General features: G+C 38.7%; 1 protein-coding gene across 3 annotated transcripts in view; it reads left to right on the top strand.

The window, feature by feature from the left end:
• inpp4b (inositol polyphosphate-4-phosphatase type II B) overlaps positions 1-25477 on the top strand; it is a 263968-nt gene that overhangs the window by 103158 nt on the left and 135333 nt on the right. For 2 of the 3 annotated variants that reach the window (XM_067584918.1, XM_067584919.1), the window contains 2 exons: positions 8663-8851; positions 15197-15241. In XM_067584918.1, the coding sequence (XP_067441019.1) occupies positions 8767-8851; positions 15197-15241 (130 nt within the window). In that variant the 5' untranslated portion in view covers positions 8663-8766. Of the gene's footprint in view, positions 1-8662; positions 8852-15196; positions 15242-25477 lie in introns of those variants that run through there. The other variant, XM_067584920.1, reaches the window with a different exon arrangement.

Raw genomic sequence — 25477 nt, 5'->3', positions numbered from 1 at the left:
AAAGTACAGATACTAATAAAATGAGGTATTTTGTTATTGTTGTTAATTAAATGTTTCCTTAAAGTTATATCTCAGCTGATTACAAAATGTGTAGAATTGTGAAGCAATTTACATGTATTAATGGTTTTTATCGCCAATAAGTGAACGGGTAGTAATGTCACGTAAGAAATGAGACCTACCCCGACTTTCTCAGTTGTCTGTAACAGCCTGTGGACTGATTTCCATGTGAAGGGCCGGTGATCTTTTATGTAATTATGAGAAGTGTAAGCAAGGAAAAAAACATCACCTACAATAGTCTTACACCATGAGCACGTGAGCGTGAGTACCAGGATGTTGACTGCGCCTTATTTACCGGCCATAGATGTCGCTAATGACTAGGAATTTCTGATTCCTAAATACAGAACTTTCCACACCACAAGTGATTTAAGACTACATTACTTTTTTGGTTATATTAGAGAAGCAGGAAACACACCTCACAATTGGTTGTCGACTTTCTTTGTTCATGGATTACAATTTTTCATCTTAGAAATCAAAAAGAAGATGTAATAAAGGCAGTTCAAGCACACAGCTGGCTATACAGAGAGTTGTGTAGAAGTTGAGGGTTATGTCACTATTGACCTTTCCTGACAGATATAATGTTTCTTGAGGAACAATCCTGGTAAAGAAATATCCAGAGAATCGGGCTCGGGTAATGAAAATTCTTCTGCTTCTTCAGTAAGACTGATACATGGATGTTGGCTCAGTGGTGTGGTGTGTCTGTGGCAGCCAAGTAATTCAGAAACACTAGTAGAAACAGCTAATCCATATCTATCCTGTACTTTCAACATTGCTAGTCCTCTCGGGGAGATTGAGTGCCCAAAGCTATTTTGTTTCCACTGTGTCAGAGCCACTTGTAGCATAGCTCTAGTCCTCTTTCTTCTTTGTCAGAGAGACTGTTGTAAGTAAAGAAAAAAATATTGCTGTACATGCTTTCTTGCAGCACTTGGCTATAAAGGCTCATTTAGAGGAGTATCTCTGTAATCAAACCACAAGTGTGTATCAGCAGTTAGCCAGCTGCCCGGGCAAAGTGACTGAGCAGGTTGGTCTGGTCCCCAAAGTGTGAGACTTTGCAGCACTAACATCAATAAGTACATAATGAGCAAGTGTTTCTTTTAATATGTGTGTATACTTTACCTTTAAAATCTTTGTTGAAATGATGGCGATGTTATAGGAGGGACAGTTTGTTATATTTCTTAGTTTTTTCCAGAAAAAAAAGGCTTTCATAAGAGGATGAGGCTTCATTCAACAAGGTACATCCGACTGTATAATGAAATGGGTAGAGACCTTGCAAGACAGTCATTTTCATAATGTGACTAGGCAAGGTGACCATTGTTAAATGTTTCTTTTGCATGCTATCTTTTTCCTGTTGTTTCTATGAATATACAGTACAGAATGCTCTAGGTGCTTTTATAGGTAGGTCTACATTAAAAGTTGTGCCAGGATAAACTACTTCATCAGTTCTTTTTCTAGTTTGTCTTAAGACAATACTCACATGCCCATATTTACAGTACATTACAAGAGTTATGGGTTGCTATAATCATTCCTCCATATTTTCCATATAGCAATCTCTCCATAGTGCCACTTAAATGTAAGAGATGGGTGATAAGATCAGTGCAAAAAAAAGCATTCTAAAACTCTGCTGAAGGAGGCTCCAGCATTGTGAGGTACTCAAATCAAATGGGTACCTACCAAAAGTTAGTCTTTTAGTATAAAATCCTCTTTTTGTGTTCCCTTCCTCTATGGCTCAGCAAGGATACAGTGTCTGTGGAAATGCAATGAAGGAATTTTATACTCAAAAGACTGTAACTTTGAAAGATAGCCATTTGATTTGGCTTACTCAGCTTGATAAAACCTTGTGTTAGTTCAGCTGAATTTTATAATGCATTTTTGCACAGAACAATTGCATTTTGTGTCTTTTATTGGAGTTGCACAGGAGGAATGATTGCAGTGACCAACAAACTTGGAAAAAATGTCAACCTTGTGCAAGTGCTCTAAGAATTTAACACAGAATCACCATGTATTACAATATTCTGTGAGCCGGCTCCTAAGAAAGCTGCTGGATTTCTTGATTTCAAAACCTGTCAGATCCACCTCCGTCCAATCAAAAGTTCCCTCCCCATGCAACTGAGTGGACCCCTTTCACAAGACACTAGAAGTCAACAACTGGGATGTCAGTAGTGGTGCAGTAGGAGGATGTTGTAAACTGACATGACAACATGCGATGAGAAATCAATAGCCTCATCTCTCCTCATTCTCTGAAAGGAGAAGAAGTGAAAAGGGAATGGTGGTGTGGGGAGGGGCGTCGGCTCATTTTTAATGTGAGGGGGATTCATGTGACCAACATTGATTGTTGGTCCCATTAGACCAAATGACACAGCTGAATACAGATAATGTGTGAATAGAAACACTGCATTATATATATATACAGCACATTGCATAATTAATATGCGCTGCATTAATATGCATATGCTAAATAGAAACACTACATTTACTAGTTTTGTTAATCCTGCATATGAACACTGAAAGTTTACATTTACATTTTGACCTGCTCTCAGAGGGTTATTCAGTCCGCCAGTTTAGTATTTCTATTAGCGGTAATCGTTGCAGTGTGATACTATTCATGTCCACTCTGATTCAACCCATTGTGTTCAATGAGTGAAGTGGTTACTATAATAGACTGTATTTTCAATAAGAAATTGAACGTGTGTGTGTGTATGTATGCTATGTGTGTGTAATTTGCTCCTTGCAAGAGAGGGACTGTTTCATTATTTAACAATGAGATTTACCACTAGAAACAACTCTTAAGCACTATGTATAGCCTATATTAGATAGTTGACACTGCTGGTTTTACTATTTGCTTCGCATGAACTACATTGCTCCACATTAAAACCTAAATCTCTATTAAACATTGTTGATATCTCTCAGTCTATGCTGTTTGTCGACCAGATTCAGTGTTGTTGCTTGTGCTGTCGCTCGATGTGTGTAGTGGCTTCTTTATATGCAGTTTTATAAATTTATGGCACAAACATGTTAAAATCAAAGAAAGGGCACCCAGCAGGGGTAGCTGTCTAGAAGGTGAATACTTTGATGCTGTTGTTATTGTTCTCAGGGCTGCCACATTCAGCATGTTGATTTCTGAAGCACAAATAAAACATTAATGCATAATAGATATTAAAAATACAACAGAACAAAGTGCCAATTGTTGTAAATCAATAGATGTATAATTTCATGTGCAGGGATTTAAGACACTGATTTAAGTGAGGCTAGAGTGTGCTTGCCCTCAGCAACAAAGGCGTAGGTATCAATGGTAGAGGCAAGTACACATAAAATATCAAGGCATTGCTGAATTGTGCCTAGCAGTATTTTCATGATCTAAAACAATATCTTCATTTTAACCCCCCACAGTGTTTCCAGTAGAGTCTAGTTGCCAAGTATGTGTGTGTTCTGTAAAAAAAAGTAGGCTGGTGAATGAAAGCAAGAAATACTGAGGATACTTGACCTGATGATCTGGCGACCTTCAAGTTTTACTTCACATTGTCAGCTAGCTGCAGCCTCTATAAGAGGAATAAATGAATTTGAAGCGGTCGGTAAACATAATAGAACTTGAAATAAGTCCATCACTGGATATAACCAACATCAGTCTGTTTATATTACTGTATGTTTAAATTTCAGGTGCAAGATGTAACAAAACTTACATGCTCATGTGTACTTTGAAAGGGTTTTTGTACGCTGTAATTGCTTCTCCTCTCCATACAGCCAGAAATAAATCCCCTCGTTAAGCGATTTCATTGTAGGAGATGAGCGACAAACACAGTACGCTTTCTGTGTAAAGATGCATCCTAAAGTTTAGCAAAAGCTAATGGCTTCAGCAGTTGGACAAATCAAGTGGGCGGCTTCCAAGGTTGCAGACTTTTTAATAGAACATTTCCTCTTTGTGTTACTGTCCCTCTGCTGTGGCTCAGCAGGCAAACACCGTCTGTTGTAGCTCAAAAGTTGTGCTAAAAAGACTAACTGTGAAAGATACCCACTTGATTTGTCTAACACAGACTGCTAAAGACTCGTATTATCTTCAGCTGAACTTCATAATGCATTTTTACAAAGATCAAGGACTGTGAATTTTGTCCCCCGTTTAAGAAGGGAACTTTGCAGGCCCAGTATTGTATTGTCAGTATTGTATAAAGATGCGCATGAAAAGATTTGAACCTTTCCTTAAATTATTCAGACGTAAGGCAAAAATGTTCCGCAAAATGGAGGACATAAAATCAATAACAACTTCCCTAATAAGAATCTTCAGTAATCAATCCAAACATCAATTTCGACATCATAAATATCAGTGAAATGGACGGTTCTAAAATCACAAATTGATTAAAAAGTATAATTATTTTGAGATGGTTCAACCATATGTTGGAGCATAATAATAGACCTGTAAACTGCAGCAGGTGCACATGTAGTGTAACTAATCACACAAGACTGTCGTGATTCAAAACAGCTAATCTAGCAGCTATCATCTGTTACTTTCTGACTAAAAATAACCATTTTGTGCATATTTTAACCACTCAATTTTCACAATTTATACATTTTACACATCTTGCCAAAACAAAAATTTGAATTATCACCCAGTCCGACTGACGCCCTTCCTCTGCTCATTTTGGCCACAGTGTGTATTTACACATGAGAATAGGAAGTCTCCTGCTGCGGCCTTCACTACACTACAGCTGTGTAGCTCTGGCGGAGAGGCAACATGCACCCCAGACTCAACTGTGAATCAAGCTATTGGCTCTGCTCAGTTAATACTGTGAAGGAGTGTATCACAAATTCTAATGGGCCTCAAGTGCTATTGGAATGGGTAAATGTGAGGATCTATTCTCCAGGCTTTGGGGCCGAATAGCTAAAAAGGGCATGTTTATTTTCTTCTCCTCTCCTCTGTGTACTTGTACTATTCTCCATCTCTAGTGCATTGTCTATTGATTTTCTCCAGCCCCCTCTATCAGTCAGGCTTTAATAAGACAACACATGTCGCCTTTAAAAGAAACGTATTAGAATGCTAATGGATCACTCCACAGACCTGTTTGCCTCTCTGCGGTGGTGTGTGTGTGTGTGTGTGTGTGTGTGTGTGTGTGCGTGCATGCATGTGTGTACTACCACATTTTCATTAAAACAGAAGAGAACAACATTCATCCTGATGGTTTTGGGGAATAAAGGGTGGGAAGAACAAGGAGAATGTGGCAATAGGGGGATGAAGGGATAAGGATGGAGAGAATTGTAGAAAGTGAAGAAGAAACCTCCTCGTGCAGAGTGGATTCATCTTCTGTCTTATTGCTCCAGCAAGGACCAATTTATCTTCATTTAGGTTTTTGGCACCAACTCCAACCCAGACCAGCTGCCCCAAGAAAGCGCATGAACTCACCATGGCTCTTTAGACCATGTGGCTTGTATCGAGGGTTTGACCAGTGTTGGTTTTTAAAGGCTGGTAATATTTTTTTGGTCCAAGTTTTCTGACAATCTAAAGTATAATTTTATGTTTTGTAGTGGTAAACTGATGAAAAAACCCTTGAAGCACAATTTATACTCCACAACTGACTGATAAGATTGACTGGAAGGTCTGATTCTATTTGACAATAACTACAAAGGGTTTATAAGTTGTCACTAATGATTATTTAAAGCAAAAGGTGGATATTATTCTATATGTCTTTATTGAGAACAAATCCCATGGAAAAAAACAAGACCATTTATTTCTACTGAAGAGGTAAGTCTTTCAAAATGGTTACAAATATATATTTTCATTTTTTAAAAGAATTATCATTGAGGTCTATGGCACAGAGGAATAAGCTACTTTGTAAGCTAATTGTTGGATTTGGTCTTTTCATGGGATTTGTTGACAATAAGAAAAATATAGAAAATGTCAATGTTATTTTAGTTATGTTTATTGTTTATGCAATCAGTAATGATAAATCATAATACATAAACAATAAGATCGTTTGGGTTGGATCATTAGGGTCACCTAACCTCTTGTTAACTTCTTTTCTCTTCACAGTTATCCATCTTAAACGCACAATATGTAATTTTCAGCCGCTAGGGGTCTCTCAATCAAAACAATAACAAAAGACGGAGTGTGATGATGGTGTTAAGTAGCGAGGGATCATGGGAGTTGTTGTCTTCATTGTTAAACAACCAGCTTCATTGGGATAGGATTACTCCAGTGTTAATCGTTCAGGATGTTTTTACCGGGAGCCGTATTACCTGCAGAGGTCTCCTCCTCTCCAAAAACAAAGGTACACTTAGATTAAAATCGTTAAAAATACTAATTAAAGCTGTTTCACCTAAAAAATCTGTGTTTCCCCAACAATGTTCGGCAAGCACCAGACTTCCTGGGGGGGCTGTTAGCCGAGCTGCTGCTAACATTTGCCTAGTTTATTTCCCTTATAACTTAAGATCCAGACGTCTAATGTCTAAAGTCTAATGACTAAAATCCTTCATCCGACTAAAAGATATAGTTAAAAATGGTCAAAACTTATTACGAAAATGTGGTTTAAAACTGAATAAAAGTCCATTTATAACAGTTTCTGTCAAACAACCACAATGCCGATGTATTATCCTGTATGTGTGTAAGTTACTCTTTGGTAGACGCCATTGTAGCAGACAAACACAGCGCTGCCATATGCATCTTGTGCGTGTTTACTCTTTGGTAGAGGAGGTATGACGCCATTGACATGCAACCAAATGAAACGGTCCGTTACTTTGATTAAATTACAGATTTCTCTGGGTTTGAAAATTGTTGGAAAAATTTGGGATAATGTAAGTACACAACTCAACAAAATATATAACATAGGTCTAGTTGTTTTTAGACATTTTAAGGCGGAATAATTACATATTATTTCTTTAAGGTCTGGGTGGGTGGATTTTAGTGAAAGTTAGAAAATGAATCTGAAAACCTTCGAGAAATGTTGGCAGACATATACATAAAATGTGAGTAATTTATAGTCAGTGAGCTAATAAATGCAGAACCATATGGCCGATGCAGCAACTAATTTGTATATTATAAAATAAAATCTTTCTCATCTAAATAAAATCTAAATGAACATGTTTTATTCTTGCATAGCTCATACTAATAATTTGACAGGTAAGAATCCAGTCAAGAACTGCCAAAAGGTCCTTTGTAGCTCATATAAACGAAAAAAAAGTAGGAGAAAGGTAATGTTTCCATGGCTTTAAACCAACCCTGGTACAATACATCAAATGGCAACATTACTTTTTTATTCTATACCTTATCAAATACAAATACGGTAAATAAACTTTACAGATAGTCAAGAATCAGAGGTAAAATACTTGATTTTAACCTAGTTTTTAACAGATTAAAAGCCAGTATGTGTGATGCTTTTTTATCTCTTTGTCTGATATTTCAGTGTTTATATTTCAGTGTGATGTTACATGTCTTACTGTAGTATTACATTATACATTTTGAAGGTGTTTACCTCCTTTAGGACTTAGAGGCTGCTGCCTTCACTGTGTCTTTATTGAGCTTTAGCTAAGACCACAACACCCTCTCCATTCAGCAGGGTATAAATTAACATTGATTTTAGAAATAGTCTTATTGTAGCATCATGGCCACAGTGGCCAAATAACTAACAATAACCTTCACAGTATGAGTGGGTGCAGAAGCAGCGAGGTAAACAAATAAAGAGAGAGGAAGAGAAGATGAGAAAGCAATAGCTGTATTAATTTGCTGGTGTACCTCTTCATTACACATAATTGCTTATAAAAAAAATATATACATCTTTTGTCGCCTTGTGTTGTAGATGTCCAGTCCACCATGATACTGCCGATGTTTGTGTAAATGATACAAGGAACTTTAAAGGGGAGGAATTTTTAGTATTATCTCTCTCACTTTCTCTGATTAACCTGTTGGAGCTGTCATGGTGCTTTATACTCAGCAATATTCCCCCCAACCATATGTGACTTACGAAATCACATGCTGCATGAGTCTGGCTTTGCTGTATGGAGTTCAGCAGTCAGATGCTTCTTAATTGTTTTGCTGCTTGAAAAAGAAAAGGGAAGGGGTGTTGAGGTGGTGAGAGGAGGCTGGAGAAAGGGAGGGAGACGGATGTCAGAAATCAGAGGGACCCCTGCTGCCTTGTCTGGATGCAGCAGTGGCTACGCAGTGAGAGGAGAAAAGAAAAGGGAGAGGGGGCAGAGTTGTGTCTTTCTGGCTGTGTTGCGCTGTGCAGTCTGGTCTAGGTGCTCTACTGACAGCCCAAGATTGATGGATAGAGCTGTGTATCGCACATAACATCAATTCTGTCCTGCTTTCTCTTTCATTCTGAGTCTCACTCCCTCATCACTTCCCCATTCCCTTCTGCCTCTCTCTCTCTCTCTCTCTCTGTCTCTCTCTCTGTCTCTGTCTCTCTCTCTCTCTCTCTCTCTCTCTATCTCTCTCTCTCTCTCTCTCTGTCTCTCTCTCTCCCCCCCCTCCCTCCCTGCTGCTGCTCCTGGTCCCTCGCCGGTCCCTCTCTTCCGTATTAGTTTCCAAAAAGCATCTTTAATGCTGCCAGAGAGCGCGCTGTGAGGCAGCAAGAAACCGAGGCAAGCGGATTGCTATCTTTGTGACAGCTTTTCCGCTTGGCAGGCTGCGTGTGAGCCGGGGAACTGGACTGGACTGTGGTGTTCCGTGGAGGAGGTGGGAGAGGAGGTGGAGGAGCAGGGGGGAGAACTGGGGGGAGAGCTGGACAGATGGAGGATGGCACCCAACACCTGGGACACTGCATGGTTGACATGAAGGAGCTCAGCGCCAACCCTGAAGGACTGACCGCTGCCGGTGAGCTGACTGCACTGTGTTGTCTGTCTGTCTCTTAATCCGTCTCCTCTACCTCTCTCCTCTGTCCTTCCTCACACAGTTAAACTCTGTAACACCTTGTGCGCTATTAGAATTGATTCTGTTTCTGTGCTTACAATGCTTGTCCCTGTAATGTCAAGTTTTAGCATATTTTACCTCTGTTTGTGTTTGTGCTGGCAGTGGTTGTCTCCCTCTCTGTCTTTAACACACACACATACAGAAAAAGTGTGTGTGTGTGTGTGTGTGTGTGTGTGTGTGTTTGAGAGAGTGAGAGATAAGGGTGGAGGTACCAGGGAGAGTGAGAGGGAAACAAATTTAAATATATGGATGAGTGAATACACAAATGAATGATTGAACTCACTGCAGTTTAACATTGCTTAATCTTGTCTTAACTCATTTCCCCTCCAGTGTTTTATTATTTCAATCATTACAAAGCAGAATTTATACATGACATTAACATTCATTGTTTCCAAGTGTTTGCATTTTTTTTTTTTTTTTTAAATTAAATAATCAAAAGCAAAAATGTTTTTGGACAAATCTTTTGGAGCAATATCATGTTGATACCTTAATAGTCAAATGTCTCCACAAATTATTCAGTAGAATTGATTTTTTTTATTTTTAATGTTGGCTTCTTTTCTGCATGGTTACAATTAAGTGTTAGGTTCTCACAAATTGTTTGTCAGAATGTGGTAAATTATGCCAGGAAAGTCTGCCTTTCCTAGTTTTGGGTAACATGGAATTTGATTTAGTGGTTCTGCAGAGAAAAGTTTGAAAAACACTGTTTGTTTGACATGTTGTGTCATGTTATGTACATTTGTACCTGTGTGTGCATGTGTTCTCCTGCCTGTGTGTATTCCTGTGTGCATGTGTGTGTGCTTTGCCTTTTTACTGCAGTCATATCCCATGTAACCTGGACGTGTTGTCACTAATAAGCTCTGGCAGAGGCAAACTAATGTCTCAGCGCCCACCACAACAGGAGAATGCTAAAGAGATTAGCCATATCAGTGATGCCACAAAACCTGCTCTCTAAGTTTAATACCTTTGCTTACCAAAACAACAGACACTGCATGCAGCGCCGCTAAGCATTTGCATTGGCACGCAAGCTCATCACCATCATCTTCCACATGGGGATAAGTAAATGGAGCCGCACAAAGAGGAATGAAAGCGCAATTCGTGATGTCTTGTCTCCTTTGCCTCGAACCACACAGATACACGCTGAACCAGCTTGCATGCACAATTACACTCATGCAAACACACACGCACACACACACACACACACACACATAGACACAAATAAGAAAAAGTGTACACACAGGCACATCCGCACGTATTAATACACACATACACAGATGTAAGCATGCACAGCCGCACACACGTTCTCACACTCTATCAGTTATGACCTGATTGCGAACTCTAGATATGCGCCACTATAAAATCACAGTCACAGTTTGGAGATGACATCTGACAGGTGTGGGAGTATAATGGTAATGACAAATACCTCACTGTACCTCTGTTGTTTTCTTTAAGCATCCTGGGAGACAAAAGGAAAGAGCAAAGCACATAATTACCATGTGTGGCACAAAAGACAGGTTGACAACCCTGTATCATCAGTCGCAAGGTGAAATAGTTTATCTCCTCGTTCTTGACGGGAGAGAAAAGTGGGACCGAACTGGGTGCTTATTGGCATTTTACAAACTCCCTACCACAAGGGGTAAAATTATGTTATTTTAACTATTAACAATTCATCCCAGAAATTGCATATGGGCATTTGAGATTTCAATGAAAGCTGCAACATAATTGATGCTGCTTTCGTTGCACAATGCTCAACATCACAGAACTGTCGTGAAGCCAGATGTCTCACTTCGTGCCCTTGTTAACCCTCCACACTCCATCTCGCAGCGATGCGACAGTCAAGACCTTCTCGATACACCCAACTGATTCACAACACTTCATTAAACGCTGGCAACAAAACCATCTGTCCCCTCTCAATCTCCCAGGGCAGTAATGTGACGATAACTCACTCTCCCATTCAGCACCACTTGTCCTAATGGGATGCCTGTTTGTGCAAACATCAATCGAGTTAGAGGAATGTTAGCCTGGCTGATGACTGAATCATCAGAAAAGATGTGCAGGTGCTGTTCAGGCAATTTAAACTACAGGATAGAGAGAAAGCGAGATTGGACAAAAGAACTGAGGGGGAAAAGAAAGACTGCAATTAGTGTGCATGTGTCTGTGTGCATGTGCAGTGAGGATGAGGAATAGAGTTTGTGGTTGAGTTGATTCTTTGAGCCATGGCCAGTTACATCCCTGAAATATCAAATCCCCTGTTGAGCCAGCCACATAAGGGAATTATTAATATCATCTCAAAATCCAAAGTAAATAATATCCAAAATATAAACAGGATTTGTTCTTAGGCACAAACTCTTACATGTAATATCTATTCATGAAGAGGATAAGCAGGAGTGATTAGGAATTTGTACTTTACCCACTGCGAAGGGGTTTATCAAAGCTCTTTTTCAAAATTGCTTGATTTTCTTAGTAGAGCTGCTAGTATATGATGGGGACCAGAGCAGCAGCAGGCAGCATTTGGGAGCTTTTCCACAATTATTTTTTGTGGAGTCAGGAATAAGCAGCAATCCCATGTGAGATGTGTTCGTGCACTCCCCTACAGTCCCTATTTCCATCCCCCCTTTTCAGAGTATCTGTTGTATGCTATTGAGTGGTTATCACGCTGTACAGTGGGTGAGGAAGCAGGACAGTGAGAAGGGAAGAGGGTTAAATGATCATCTGCAAGATGGACAATTTAAGTCCCTGCACATTAATTAACTTTGTCATTCCAGAGACATCACCTAGTCCGCTTACATCCTAATAAATTACCCTCTCCTATCCCTTCAGCGTGCCTTTTTCCCCCACTGATACCACTCACAGACAGGGGGTGATAGATTTGAGGTACAGTGGGGCTGTGCTGTTATTCCTACAGCCAGATGAAACTGCAGTATAGCGGGCGGGCACACCTCATTTGCTTTGGGCCCCTCTGGGAGTTACATCTGCATGTGCCGCCTGCCGCCTTGCTGAGCTTATTACCATATTCATAATGCCAGCGGATATCGATTATAAATACCACACCTGTGCCACTTTTCTCTGCACACGTATCCACACATTGGTGCTGGATCACCAGCGAGCTTCATACGCTGAAAGAGATGTGATTGTGCTAGACAGTACAGGTGGTTGACCTCTCCCCATGTAATGGGCAATTATTGTAATTAGACGTCCTGTATTTGTTTTGGTCAGCCTGATTCTTCTGAGGGGTTAATGAGATGCGGTGCAAAGACAAGAACGGTGTCACAGCGTACATAACAGCTGTTCTGTCTCCAGGTTGCGTATGCATAATTTGTCTGTGATTTTAATAACTGTAGATTTTGCAAGTCAGTGTGAACATATGAACAACATTTCCAGATATATAGTGGAACTCTGTTAAATGTTAAATGTTTTTCAAAGATGCAAAATAACCTGTGTTGCCTGTCTTATAATCAAAGCATCTGGTATGATCCCTGTATAAATACTTGACACTCTACTTGCTACCTGTGCCTTAAAATTCAGACATATTTTGAATCCAATTCTCCTTTTCCCTCACTATCAAGCATATCTAGCTGCTTTGCCATGTGTGTATGTCTCATGATGGCTATCCTGAACCCATATCAGACCTAGACTTAGCTTTACTCCTTATCTTTATTCAATTATTTCTGCAATGACAGACATTTTCCACTGCTTTCTACCACTCTAGATAAGTTGGTGTCTAGCACAGATGGAGTCCTCCAAAGTAACTGGACTGTTTCAAGTGACAGTCCCTTACGATAACGTGGCGCCAGAGACAGGACCCAACAGCTGGCACTGTCTCAGCTCACCTAGCTAAAGGGCTCTTGGTTGCCACCACGCAACATGTCATCCAGGCTTATTAAAGTTTCATCAGCACTCGCAAGGAAGCCTAAGTGGTGACAACATGAGGAGACATGACCCTTGAGGAATGCGATGATGATGAGAGTGATGTGAAAACCAGATAGCAGCGCAGAAAGTTTATTTACATACATAATTGGCCTATTTGTGCATCTGTGTGTGTCTGTTTACATGCCCACGTTCTTCAGCTATGTGTGCACTTGATTAATTAGACACTTTAGTGTACTTGTACGCATAACAGATATTGCACTAAGTTTGCATAAGCCTGTTTATTCAAATGTAGCCCATGCTGACAAGTTTTAGCGACTGACAGACCCCAATTCACTGCAACTTGAGAATACACAAGCAAATTCAGAAAACGTAAACAAATTTAAGATTATATTCACAAAATTGTCTACATTTATGCTGAATTTAGAAATGCACTGTAAGGTGGTGCTGTGCATTGGGCTTTCTTGGCATTAGTAGGCAAGTGACTCTCAAGAGGACACTGGGTAATACTAATAATTTCCATAATTCAGTATGTTTGTTATTCATTAGCGAACCTTGTACATGTCAAAGAATATATTTAAAAGAATAAAAGAAAAAAAGACTGCATTTAAATGGCTGATCCACACTAAACATAATTCATAACATTCCCATGATCTAGGACAGTCCCATATTTATCTCTTAAGGATAGAAACAAGAGCACTAAAACATACAGTAAATCTGCAGTTTTACTGACAGTTATGGGAGACTATGCTTCTGAATATGGTGACATTACACCACAGGAATTTATCGCTGATAAGTATATACAGTATTTTTTGTCTTAACTATTTGCATAGCAGTGGTAGAAAGCTTCTGTTTTTCTTTGAGAAGAAAAAACTGCAGTATTTTGTCAGTGGAAAATCCCAGGAACCAACAGTGGATTTGACTGTTTGATTCGCCCCACCCCAGGTTTCCTCAATATTTGCTCTGATAGTGTTTTCCTGGCAGGTGTTCCTGCACTTTACAGAGGTCAGTGGTTGGTGGTGGTAGCTTAGAGAATATTTAGGCTTTTTATGTTTCTCCAACATGAACATTTTTTGTGCACTTTACCTCAGTGTTGCATAACTTTGCTGTATGATTGTTGGTTAGTCTGATCTAAATAGATCTCTGCTTTTTGTGTCCTTGAAGACACGCTTTGTGATTAAGGACTTACAAATAAACCTGACCTGACTTGACATAAGAGCTGTCTAGAAAGTGCAGTGACTGAGGTAATTATAAAACATGAGTAAACCATTTTTAGTCTCTATGAAAGAACTCATTATATAAAATGACTATTACCTAAAGTCGTGTGGTGCCCATACATCAGTAAGCATCGAGTATCCATGGCCCATTAGTGGAGTTGATGAGCCTGAGAGAGGCCAATTGTGTCCAAGCACCCCAGGAAGAGGAAACAGCATTCAATGGTTTAGGGCCCCTCTACATGGTGCACCATCATGCAGGTGTTTCGTCTGTTTGGTGTTTGAATGGTTGTGTGTCAGACTGTGAAAGTGATGAATGAGAGACAGTGTTGGTGACAGATGATACAAGCAGTCAGTCCTCTACTCATCATTATGGCGTAAGCCCTCAAGGACAGTGGATACCCAGAAACTCTTGTTCTGACACTTACAGAGATTGCAGTGTGTTTGCATAATCTAAAATGAACAGTTACACCAATCATTGTGGCATTTTGGGAGCCTGTCCTGCTCCTAGCAATCTCTAATGACATTTTTCTTTTCTGCTTAAAATAGTTTCTGTCTTAACAGTGGCACCACATTGGCGAAAATGGATTTCAGATTTCAATCTAGTTTATATTCTGTCTATATTCCGCTGTATGTGATTATTCCTTTTTATTAGCCATGCTAGCAGCCTGGCTCCAGGGATGGCAATGTCAGTCGGTCGGTCTGCCACATTGGTTCAGACTGAAATATCTCAACAACTGTCAGAGGGATTGTCATGAGATTTTAAACAGACATTCATGGTGTCCAGAAGATGAATCCCTCTGACTTTTCATTTAATGCCACCAGCAGGTCAAGGTTTTCACTTATTCAGTGAAATATCTCAACATCTAACGGATGACTTGGCAGAAAATTTGGTACAGATATTATTGATTCCCAGACAATCAATCCTAATAACTTTGGGGATCTCTCTAGCACCACCATGAGGTTGAAACACGCTGCTAGCATGGCTGTAGATTCTTAGTCTTGTTCATTTAAGTAATTTCTTAAATCTCAGTGTCTGCAATAGTTAAGACTCTGATTATGTTGTTTTTCTTGCCTCTTCCATGATCTTGATGTTTTCTTCTTCCTTTGTCCCCCCTCTCCTTCTGCTTTTAACTCAACACTCCTCTATCTTTCTGTCTCTGTCTTTCAGGTGTTATTCTAACACCCAAGCTGCCTCAAGTGGAGTTCAGCCTTGGTAAGTCCTCTGTTTACTCTATGACTCAAGGGTCATTATATTTTACAGGGAAGTACTGAAAGAAAAGATACCCAGCACTTTGTTGACATTCTTTTAAGTACATTAGATAAAAGATGCTTGCATGGTTGCACACATTGAGTAATGTCAAATCTCTCTTCCCTTGTTTGGCCCAGATACACAACAAAAGTTTATGGCCCATCAGCCCTCTTGGCTAAAATAAATCCACATGTAACTGTTGTCAAACACACATCAACACTCACATGCTGACAGTTACACTAATGCAGAAGTCAGTCAGAATTAGCAGTGTATCTACAGACATCCCTTATCCTTCTTCGATTCTGACACAAACAAGTATCTCAGGCCACAAGTATGGTTAGAAGGGACAACAGAAACAAGGCACAGAGAAAACATTAGACAGACTGATGAGAGGGTCCTTTTGAACTTTTCGTCAAGATGGCCTCATTCATTTTTTATGCAACGGAGATGTTGGAATTCTATTTCTAGACATTTCATTGTGGCTTAGGTCAAGTTTCCTGAAGCAAAAATCCAAACTGAAATGTTATTCCAATGGTCTTTGACAGTCAAGATTGATGGTATCAAAGATTTGCATCCTGGCACTTTGTTTCTATCTTTCGAGGTGACTTCAACAAAGGCTTCCTACTGTTCCGCTCACAATAAATGGGGGAGTGACAGAAATTGTAGCCACATCCTTGGAAATCTGTATTTAATTTTAGATATCTCAATACTACGTGGACAGATGATCATTCTGTGCAGTCATCCTCTATAGTGCCACCTGATAACCTCTTGACCTCTGTGTGCCTTCTGACCATGATAAGTAATTTTTAATGCTCATAGTGTGATTAAACAGCAATGACAAATTACAGTGAGCCATAAAGTCATGTGATCACAGTTTATTTATATATTGTAGATATTGATATTTTTAGAGCTGCTTTTAATGTGTGATAAATGTTGTGTGCTACTTTGTGCTTTTAGCATGTTATTTTTCTTGTTTTTTTAATGATCCTTTTAACTTATGTAATATGTCTTTCAGTACCTTGAAAGCACTCTATAAATAAAATGTATTATTATTTTCATTATTATTGAGTGGGCCTCAATAGAAGAGTCATTGTCAAAACACGCACACACTCACGTGCACACAACTGGGTTTATGTGCACATGGATTCACATAGAATAGATAAAAGTGTACCAATATATTATGCAAAAAAAAAAAAAAAATCAAACGAAGCCTTTGTAATGCTTAGTTTGGATTCTAAATCTTCATACTATTTGAATTTGCACTCAGATAATTCTGTGGAGAGAAGGTCTGCACTTGGGTAGAAAAACTATTTGAATGTAAATTCTCTGTCATGGTGGAGAATACAACTGACAGCTGGCACCTAGAAATACCGTGTCCTTCTTTAATTACCCTGGTTGGATGTGTGCTCAATGTACAGTTCATCTGTTGAACCTTTCCAAGATCCTGTCAAACCCTCAATGACGCTGTTTAATTTATATGGTTTGTAAAAGATATGTGCATATTTTATTTCTAACTTTTAATAATCTTGATCAAAAGGATACAGAACAAGTTGAAGTACATGCAGGAGCTTTTAAAGATGTGGCACTTTTAAATGTGTTGTTTTCTTTTATTTAAAAGTATTAAACTCATTAATGAGAATAAGAATTCAGTAGTAACCAAGATTTGATTACATGACGCCCTTAGTCTCTTTGCAGGTTCAGCAGCTGCTAGCTAGGCAGCTAACTCCTGGTGGTAAACTTAATTTATACATTGTATTTTATACGCAGTGAAAGTCAGTTACATTTTTTAAATAAAAAGAAGAAAGAAAACAGCCATTTACAAACTGCTCTGTCACAACAAGCAGCCAGGAAAGAATCTGAACCTGAATCTGAAAGCCCACACAATCTATTCAGTGGCTAAGATACAATACTTATTATTGAAAGGAAACAAAAAATACATGTTTTGAAGCTGCTTTTAAACGATGTGACAGTCAGAGCACATCTCAAGTCTTTAGGAAGGTTATTCTGCAACTAGGAGCATGAAGACAAATACCAGATGACTGGAAAGGTATGGGTGACTCATAGCTTTTAAACATATCTAACACATTGTGGAGCAAGGCCATTCAGTGCTTTATAGATAATTAAGAAACCTTAAAGTCAATTTTAGTGTGTACTGGAAGCCATTGCAGTGATTTGAGTAGAGGCTTAATGTATTTCTTTTTTTCATCCCTATTAAAACTGGCTGCAGTTTTCTAATTGAACTGCAGCTACTGCACATTCCACGGAGATGAAAAGTATATACTAACTATAATGAATGATTGTTGATTGCTAATTGCACATGTCTGTGTGTGTGTGTGGTTAGGAGTGGCACCCCACCTTTGCGATTAACTTCAATTATATAATTGTAGAAATACATGGTATTTAGTGTAATACAGCTTCCCTAGATGGCAATGATGAACACACACTTACACAAACGCATGCACCTAAAGCAACTGTCGACAGTGGTCAGTTCACCCCCTCACAGGATGATTACTCCTAATATCAACTCAACACTACCGAGACAGGCACACAGATTAAAGAGAACAAAACAATAAACTGTCAGACTGTAATTCAAATATGATTAAAGCTTAACAAACATGACCAGTGATTAGAAGCAGTCTATATAAAGACTCTGAGCTAACTCTGACCACATACACAGAGAATGAGAAAAGATGCTCCTTACTTTTGCACAGATGCTGCAGAATACAGCTGTCATCTGTTCATCAGGTTCATCACTTGCTGGGTTTTACTACCATTACAGCATTGGACTTATCACTCAACCCAAAAAATAATGAGGAGAATCACATGTGTCAGAGTCTACTTCTGTTTTGACACTGTCATAAACTCTAATGTGAGAAAGCTTCTCTACTCAAAATGTTAAATAGAAACAAACAAGCTCACGGGAGAAATTTCAGTGGTGTGCACACGTCTATCTCTTAAAATACCAAACAATTTAAAACGGTGACTTCTGTGCCTTTGTGGAGGCACAGAAGTCCATGGACCTTTATTCCATTTATATCTCTTCTGTTATCCATTGCCTGAAATATTGCTGTTAATGAAATTAATTATTTATCTTGTTATGACCACCTCTCCACCCTAAACGCTGATATTGCTTTCAGGGGAGCACAGGTTGATTTTTTAATGGAGGGAAGTGCCTCATTGCTACCTCATTATTCGAATACTGAATTAGATGCAGCAACTTTGATGCCGTAAAAGTGAGAGATGATCATTAAGTAACTTCTATATTGCCTCTAAAAGTCAAATCAAAGTAAATAGTTTTTCATTTAGGTGTGCTTGCAGTGTACATGCACTTATACACACACTAACGCCATTAAGATAGAAACTTTTACTATAAGCACCCTACTGTAATTTAAAATAGAAACTTATACAACTGTCTCTCATTTCTCAGTGAAGTTTTTCTTTTGTGTCAGTGTTAATAATGGCCGTGCCATGTTGAATCAGGTCAGTTCTGTATCGTGATTGTTCTGATGATTGAAGTCTTTTGTTCTGTTTCAACTGAAGTTCTTGGTTCTTTACAGAATTAAAAGATTTTTAAAAGATTTTTTCCCCCCAAGTGAATTTTATAATACTCTTCAACAGTTCTAAGTTAAAAAATACATTAAAAAAAAAAAAAAGTATTTTTTGCATAATATCCAGAAGTAGCAGGTGTGACTTTGCTGTGAATGGCAGTTTAACAAATGCACTTTCAATTTTACACAATTCATTTCAAGCTTGAGGCTCCATTCACATAGAAATGGCAAATTATGGGCATTATATTAAAGTCTTTTACTGATCATGTGCTTGTCAGTATCTTATAAACTTACACGGTGATAAGATGCACTGTGTAGCGGGTGAAGGACATATGTGTTTATCTCAACAAGACAGCCCTTATTTTCTCTGTTTTCCCCAGACCCGCTGGCAAACAGGTGTGCAAAATGGCGGCACATGCAAATAATGTTGTCAAATTAATTGAAGCGTTGAAATAATTATCATGATGAATAAGTGTCTTCTGGAGATGAGCATATATTCGTCTCCTGTGGCAACTCCCAGGGCTCCCCTCTCGATTAAATGGAATTTAGATTCATTGCGGGGTCACAGAGGCCCAGTGCATTAAAACTAATTTCCAGCAAATTCATCTTGAAAGAGCTCAGCATATTTCAATCACACAAAATAAATACAGCATAGTAATTGAAGCCTCCAAGGAAGGGCAAACATTATTACTCCAATTGCTCAATTGTTATGGTAATTTAGGAATCATTCTCAGTGTACTTTGGTAGTTGAGTTACTTGACAAAAAATGCAAGTCACCTTATTGTTGAATAAATGTTCATCTAAGCTAAGGCAGGTAATTCAGTAATAAATGATTAAAATATCTACAAATGTGATGCTCTTCAAGCTATTAGGGATTTGGTCAGTTTATCCTGCTTTTTAATCCATTATTTCAATCTATTTCACTTTAATAGGTCACACTCTTCTTTCCTCTGTCTTTGTCACTCCCTCATTATCTCCCCTCTCACTCAGGCTTCCTTCCTCAAACTCTAAATGTCCCTCTAAGGGACTCCCTTATCCTTTCCTTCTGTCACCCTCTCTATTTCCCTTTCCTTCCACCCCCACCCAGCATCATAATAGCTCTGACCTTAGAGGGTCAGTCGAAGTGTCATATCCCTGTAAGAGAGCCAATCTGTTGATGCATGGTTGGGTATCCAGTCCCGTTTCAATCACCAGACTGGCTGTGGTTAACTGTGCAGCAGGATAGGGATAGTCCCTCTGGCCAGTCAAATATACATCCCCTGAAGTGACTGATGAGAACAGTCAGCAACTTATCTGCAGTATCCAATTATAGATTTTGTGTGTATGTGATTGCTGCAAAGCAAAAGAAGAAAACAATGTTGAATCATATCAAGAAAAGAGAGCCAATGTAATTTGCAGATAGAGAGCCACAAAATGGAGAGGTGATGATATGATGTAACAGCCTGAAAGAAAAAAAGATGGAGCTCTGTGGCATCCTCAGTGGATGCAGAGGAATTACGTGCATGCATGTATGTCATTGCATACTTGAGTGTATGCATTGTATGTTCAGTATGTCCATGCAGGTGTGTAAATAGTTAAACACCTTTAGCACCTACAGTACTGGCACAACAGTCCCCTCAATCACATACACACAAATCCTGTTTGGATGCACATATCAGTGCATATGAACATATTTTTGCATGACTTATAATGTTTGTTTGTTTTTTGCCTGAGCACAAACTCCTCTGCCTCAGCTTTTCCTCCTGCAAAAGCAAATGTGAGACCTCCTTTAATGTTTGTCCAAAAGACCTGGCACCAGGGTGTAGAGGAGAGAAAGGGAATGTGGAATCAGAATAGCCCCTAAGAGATAATACATGCATGAGCTTTGCTGCACTGCAAGATATTCTACAGTGCAACCATGTCTTGTAGCCTTTTCCCAACCGTAACTGCTAAGAGAATCCGAGGCACTGAATGTTACTGTCTTCCTTGTTTTTACCCATAGAAACATTTTTGCTGTCTTCTACTATCACGCTTGGCAAACTCTGTATGTATTAAGATTTTAACCCTGCATTGTTAGCCCCTGGCTTATTTTATAACTGAGCAGAATTTCCAAATTGTCTGTCGTTTATGGGAGTCATGATGCCCGATTAATTGCCAGAATGAGTTTGAGCAGTTCCGTGCAGTCTGCAGTCTTGATTGAGACCGTGCTGCCATAGAAATAAGATTGAACTTTGCTGAAAAACAGACTGTATTTGCTGCATGTCCTCAGCTACTTGCAGGTCTATATTCTACTTTTTTTTTCTTCTTGCTTTCTGTTCAAAGTGGAATTGCACAAAGTAACAATTCCTTTCTCCTTTTTTTCTTTATTTCAGAGGATGCGCTATCTTCTGTGAATAAAACATAATAAGAATTGTTTTGGGGTTCCACATTTACATTCAGTGTGAGCACCCACGTCGTGACCAGTCGATAGATCTTTACAGTGTGAGCGTAGAAGTTGTACGTTCTGGCAGATAGAGTGTAAAACCTGTCGTGTGATTAAATGCGTCACACAAGATTAATAAAATCATGTGTCTGCCCGGCTTTTGCACAGCTTGCAAAGAGCGCTGTTTTCTCATTGCTCAATGAGGCGTATGACCACAATCAAACACGTGAGCAGGCACACGCAGGACATGGGAAATCCTCTGGTCATCTAAATAAATCCACCGGTCATCAGTGTGTTTATTGCAACCAATCTCACTTAGTTGTTAAACATGCAATAAAACTGAATGTATACACACAGAGGCACACAAGTATAGACATTAACACCCCATGTCACATCAGCCTTATCTGTTTCAATTATTCTCTTTCATTACCTCCTTTGATTTTGTGGGATGAAGGTGAAGATTAATACCTCTTTATCCCAGGTTTGAGGACCCTGAGTGGTCTTCTATCTTAGCAGGTGCAGTCAAGCTCTATTATCGCTTGGGCATCCAAGTTAAATCCATATCTGATTAGATGGCTGGCTTGTTTCTGAACTACTGATTTAATGGATAATGATTTCTGAATGATAAAAAATGAAGCATTTTTATTTGTGCTTTGAAAAACTGTTTATATACTGCATTAATCCATTAAATATGTAAATCTACATTACCAAAACTACAGGTTGGTTAACAAGTAGTTTTCTTTATTTCAGTATCGGCCGGATCTTTTATATCATGTAGCAAAACAGTTCATCTTTAATATGTGACTCTTGGTTTGCCTTGTAATGGTTACATGCACCGACGTCTATTTAGATGAAGTTCTTAACCCTTCACAATTCACTCTACGCTCCCCTGCTGTGCCGCTGCCCCTACTGCCGAATTCTTTCACCAATTCTCAAACAATGTGTGTCAGCATAACAATGTAGAGACCGAGTTTTTAATGGCTCCAATGAAGCACTTTTCAATTTAATACCACAAAATGAAACCTTGTACATTGAATACTTTTAAGTGAGTCTCATGACAAGACATTCCCTGGAGAATTGGAGGAATTAGCAAATGAGATTTACTCTAATGCAATCAAAGGTCTATTTCAGAACTGATGTCACATGGTTTGAATGTAATAGATGGGAGTTTTTATCAGTATTCATCACACAGTCTTTAGAGGCTTCATGTTTAGGTCTTGCCTACTTTGAAAAATACAGTTTGTATAATGTATATCAAGTGTATGTAGTTATTCAGTCAGGTTAGTTTTACATCTGCTATTGACCTCCTGACTTGCTGGTTTGTGTGTGTTTGGTGTTTGTTTAGGTTCAAGGCTAAAATCTCAGTTTACTTAATCTATCATCATTCATCATTGATGTTAAGTGCTTCTCACAGGCAACTCTGCTCTTTATTTGTGACATTTATATTTTATTATTTTCTGTTCAGGATGTTTTTGATGTATTGAACCACTCAATGCTGCTTTGTTGTTTCTTTTGGTAAGAGATACACCATGTCAATTTTTTCTTCTTTTTTTTTTTGCATAATTTACAAGAAAAAGACTACAGTGGTTAGGGATAGAAATAAAGAGAGGATAACATGCAACAAATGCACAACATAGTGAGATCTTGGTATAATCAGATAAGCAAAAGATTTGCTTACAACCAGTCAGTTTATAAACATGTTCAATTTGTAATCAGCTGTAGTTTCCACTTTTAGCTCAAGGCATTTTGGTAAATGCTTAATTTATAGTATAAACTGGATGATTTAAACATAATATTAAGCATATAGGGATATATTAAGAATATGTGACATTAGTCAGACACTAAAGCTCGAAAGTTCAGTAAAAAGATACATGGAGAAAATTACACACACTCAGTTCTAAAAGACGCACATAGTCCCACCAAACAATAACTGTACAACCAAGCCTTTATGCTGAAACGTGTCAGCAGATTTGTCAGCCTATTGATTGTGAACAGATTCATCTAAAAAAACAGTACATGAGGTGATTCTTTTTGGAGGTCTGCCTTTCTTTCTGACTTTGTTCTGGAGAATACAGACACTTTTTAAAGGCAGAGCACTTGACTGAATTTCAGTACAGGAGAACCGTACCCGTTTCTTGCTGTACACCTGCTCCTATTTTTCCAATTTTTGAATGGAAACAATTTGGAAAGTATGACTGCTGTTGTTTGATAACCTGTCTGTTTATGGGTGATAAGGAGAGGTAGCACAGACTGCTACAACAGATGAAGTGATAATACTTTTCTTCATATGGTAGATTCAGTTATTGTGTGATACTGGGACACTTCATTGTGCATTATTGTGCTTATACTATTGAATCATGACAATATTAGAGCAAAAAATAAGAGTCTAAGCTAGTATGTAGTCTGTTTAATCTTTGCCAGTAAGTTAACTGTATGTTTATCTTGGTAACTCTAAGTGTAAATTGTTAAACAAACTGCTGTTGATAGACGATATTGTGATTCTGACCAAGATGATGATCACAACTCAGACATAGAAATCGAAACAATGAGTGACTAAAGTTGTCAATAATTTTTTAACTTTGTCTGAATTGACTGTAGTTTGATTTTCTTTCACTATAGTTGTTCTCTGTGAACAATAATAGAGTTACAGTACACACAATTGTAAATATATTTTGTGAACGACTATACAAACCCTCTGCTGTAGTTAATATTTGAGTGTGTCATATATTACAAAACAAGCTTTGATTTTGTGTATGCTGAAAACGTATTCTTGCAGTCCTCTGCTTTCCTGCAGATGTGTGTGACGACTGCTCATTAAATCCCAGTTTTTTTGTATTGCTGTTCTTTAAAAAAGTCAAAGTCAGTCACCTTGACAGTACAATCAGCATTCCAGCGCTGTTGGAAAGTGTTTGGTTCCATCTTAGATATATACAATAGGTGAATAGGAAGATATATATACTGTAATATACTGTACTGTTACACTATATCTTTTATGAGTCTTTGTCCATCTTGCCATGAAGGCACAATTCACCAAAATAGCTTCCTATAGTTGCACATTGAATGAGAACGACTTTACTCTTGTTTTTATGCCTCAGCGCCAGCGACAGCCGTGACTGGAAGCATTATGTTTTCTTGTTGTCCATCTGTCTGTCTGTCTGCCTGTCCCATTCTTGTGAAAGCGATATCTCAGGAACGCCTTAAGGGAACTTCTTCAAATTTTGGTGTTCAAAGGTCGAGGTCACTATGACCTCACATCAGTCCGTCCCATTCTCCTGAACACGATATCCAAGAAACGCCTGGAGGGAATTTCATTACATCTGCCACAAACTTCCACTTGGACTCAAGGATGAACTGATTAGAATTTGGGGGTTAAAAGTCAAGGTCACTGTGACCTCATAAAACATGTTTTTGGCCATAACTCAAGAATTCATACTGTAATTCTGACAAAGTTTTACACAAATGTCTAATAGGATAAAATGATGAAGTGATGACATTTTATATCCAAAAGGGGAGATTGTGACCATATTTCATATTCGGCCGGATACTGAATCGGTAAAACTAAGCTTGGGTGCCCACCTTGAAACTGTGGTGATTTTATTAAATTCCGTCAAAGTCCTCACTACAAATATCATGAGTCTGGACGGACATGGATGTAAACTGCAACTTGACTGGTTGGCAGAGGCATATAATCACGAGGCAGTATTTCTAGTTTCTCACATCCTCACCTAACACACCAGAGAGAGTCAGATAAATCTCTAAACTCACAGAAAAACTTCGAAACTCACGAAAAGAAAGGTCTACATACTGTGCATCAGAGGGTTTGATGCCCTGCTACTGAACCCTTCATTTCTTCAATTTTACTCTTGTTCCTCACTCCCTTTTAAAATGCCTCCCAAAACCTCCTTCCATCTCTAGTTGCTGTTCAGTTGCTTAAAAACATGGAATTTCACCCACTGAGTGATATTATCCAGACTTTTTTTGCAGAGTAATGTGTGAAACTGATCAGGCATCACGAGCAGATCAATTGGTGTTTACAAGCCAAAATTGTGTTGGGTAGATAAAATGCAGCTCTTGGACCGGATCCATGGAGGTTGCTGAGCACAAATTTGTCATTACTGTACTGAAGTGTATACAATGTTCATTAATACATAAAATTCAGAGCCATATGGTGTAATCTACTGGGTGTCAGGCTGGATGCTTTTATAGGCGTTTCATGTGTAACAGACGTGAACAGCATCTTAAACTTATCTT

This window comes from Thunnus thynnus, chromosome 3 (assembly GCF_963924715.1).
Source record: "Thunnus thynnus chromosome 3, fThuThy2.1, whole genome shotgun sequence".
Taxonomy (NCBI): domain Eukaryota; kingdom Metazoa; phylum Chordata; class Actinopteri; order Scombriformes; family Scombridae; genus Thunnus; species Thunnus thynnus.
Note: the sequence above shows the minus strand (reverse complement) of the source record. Positions and strands in the feature narration are given on the sequence as shown.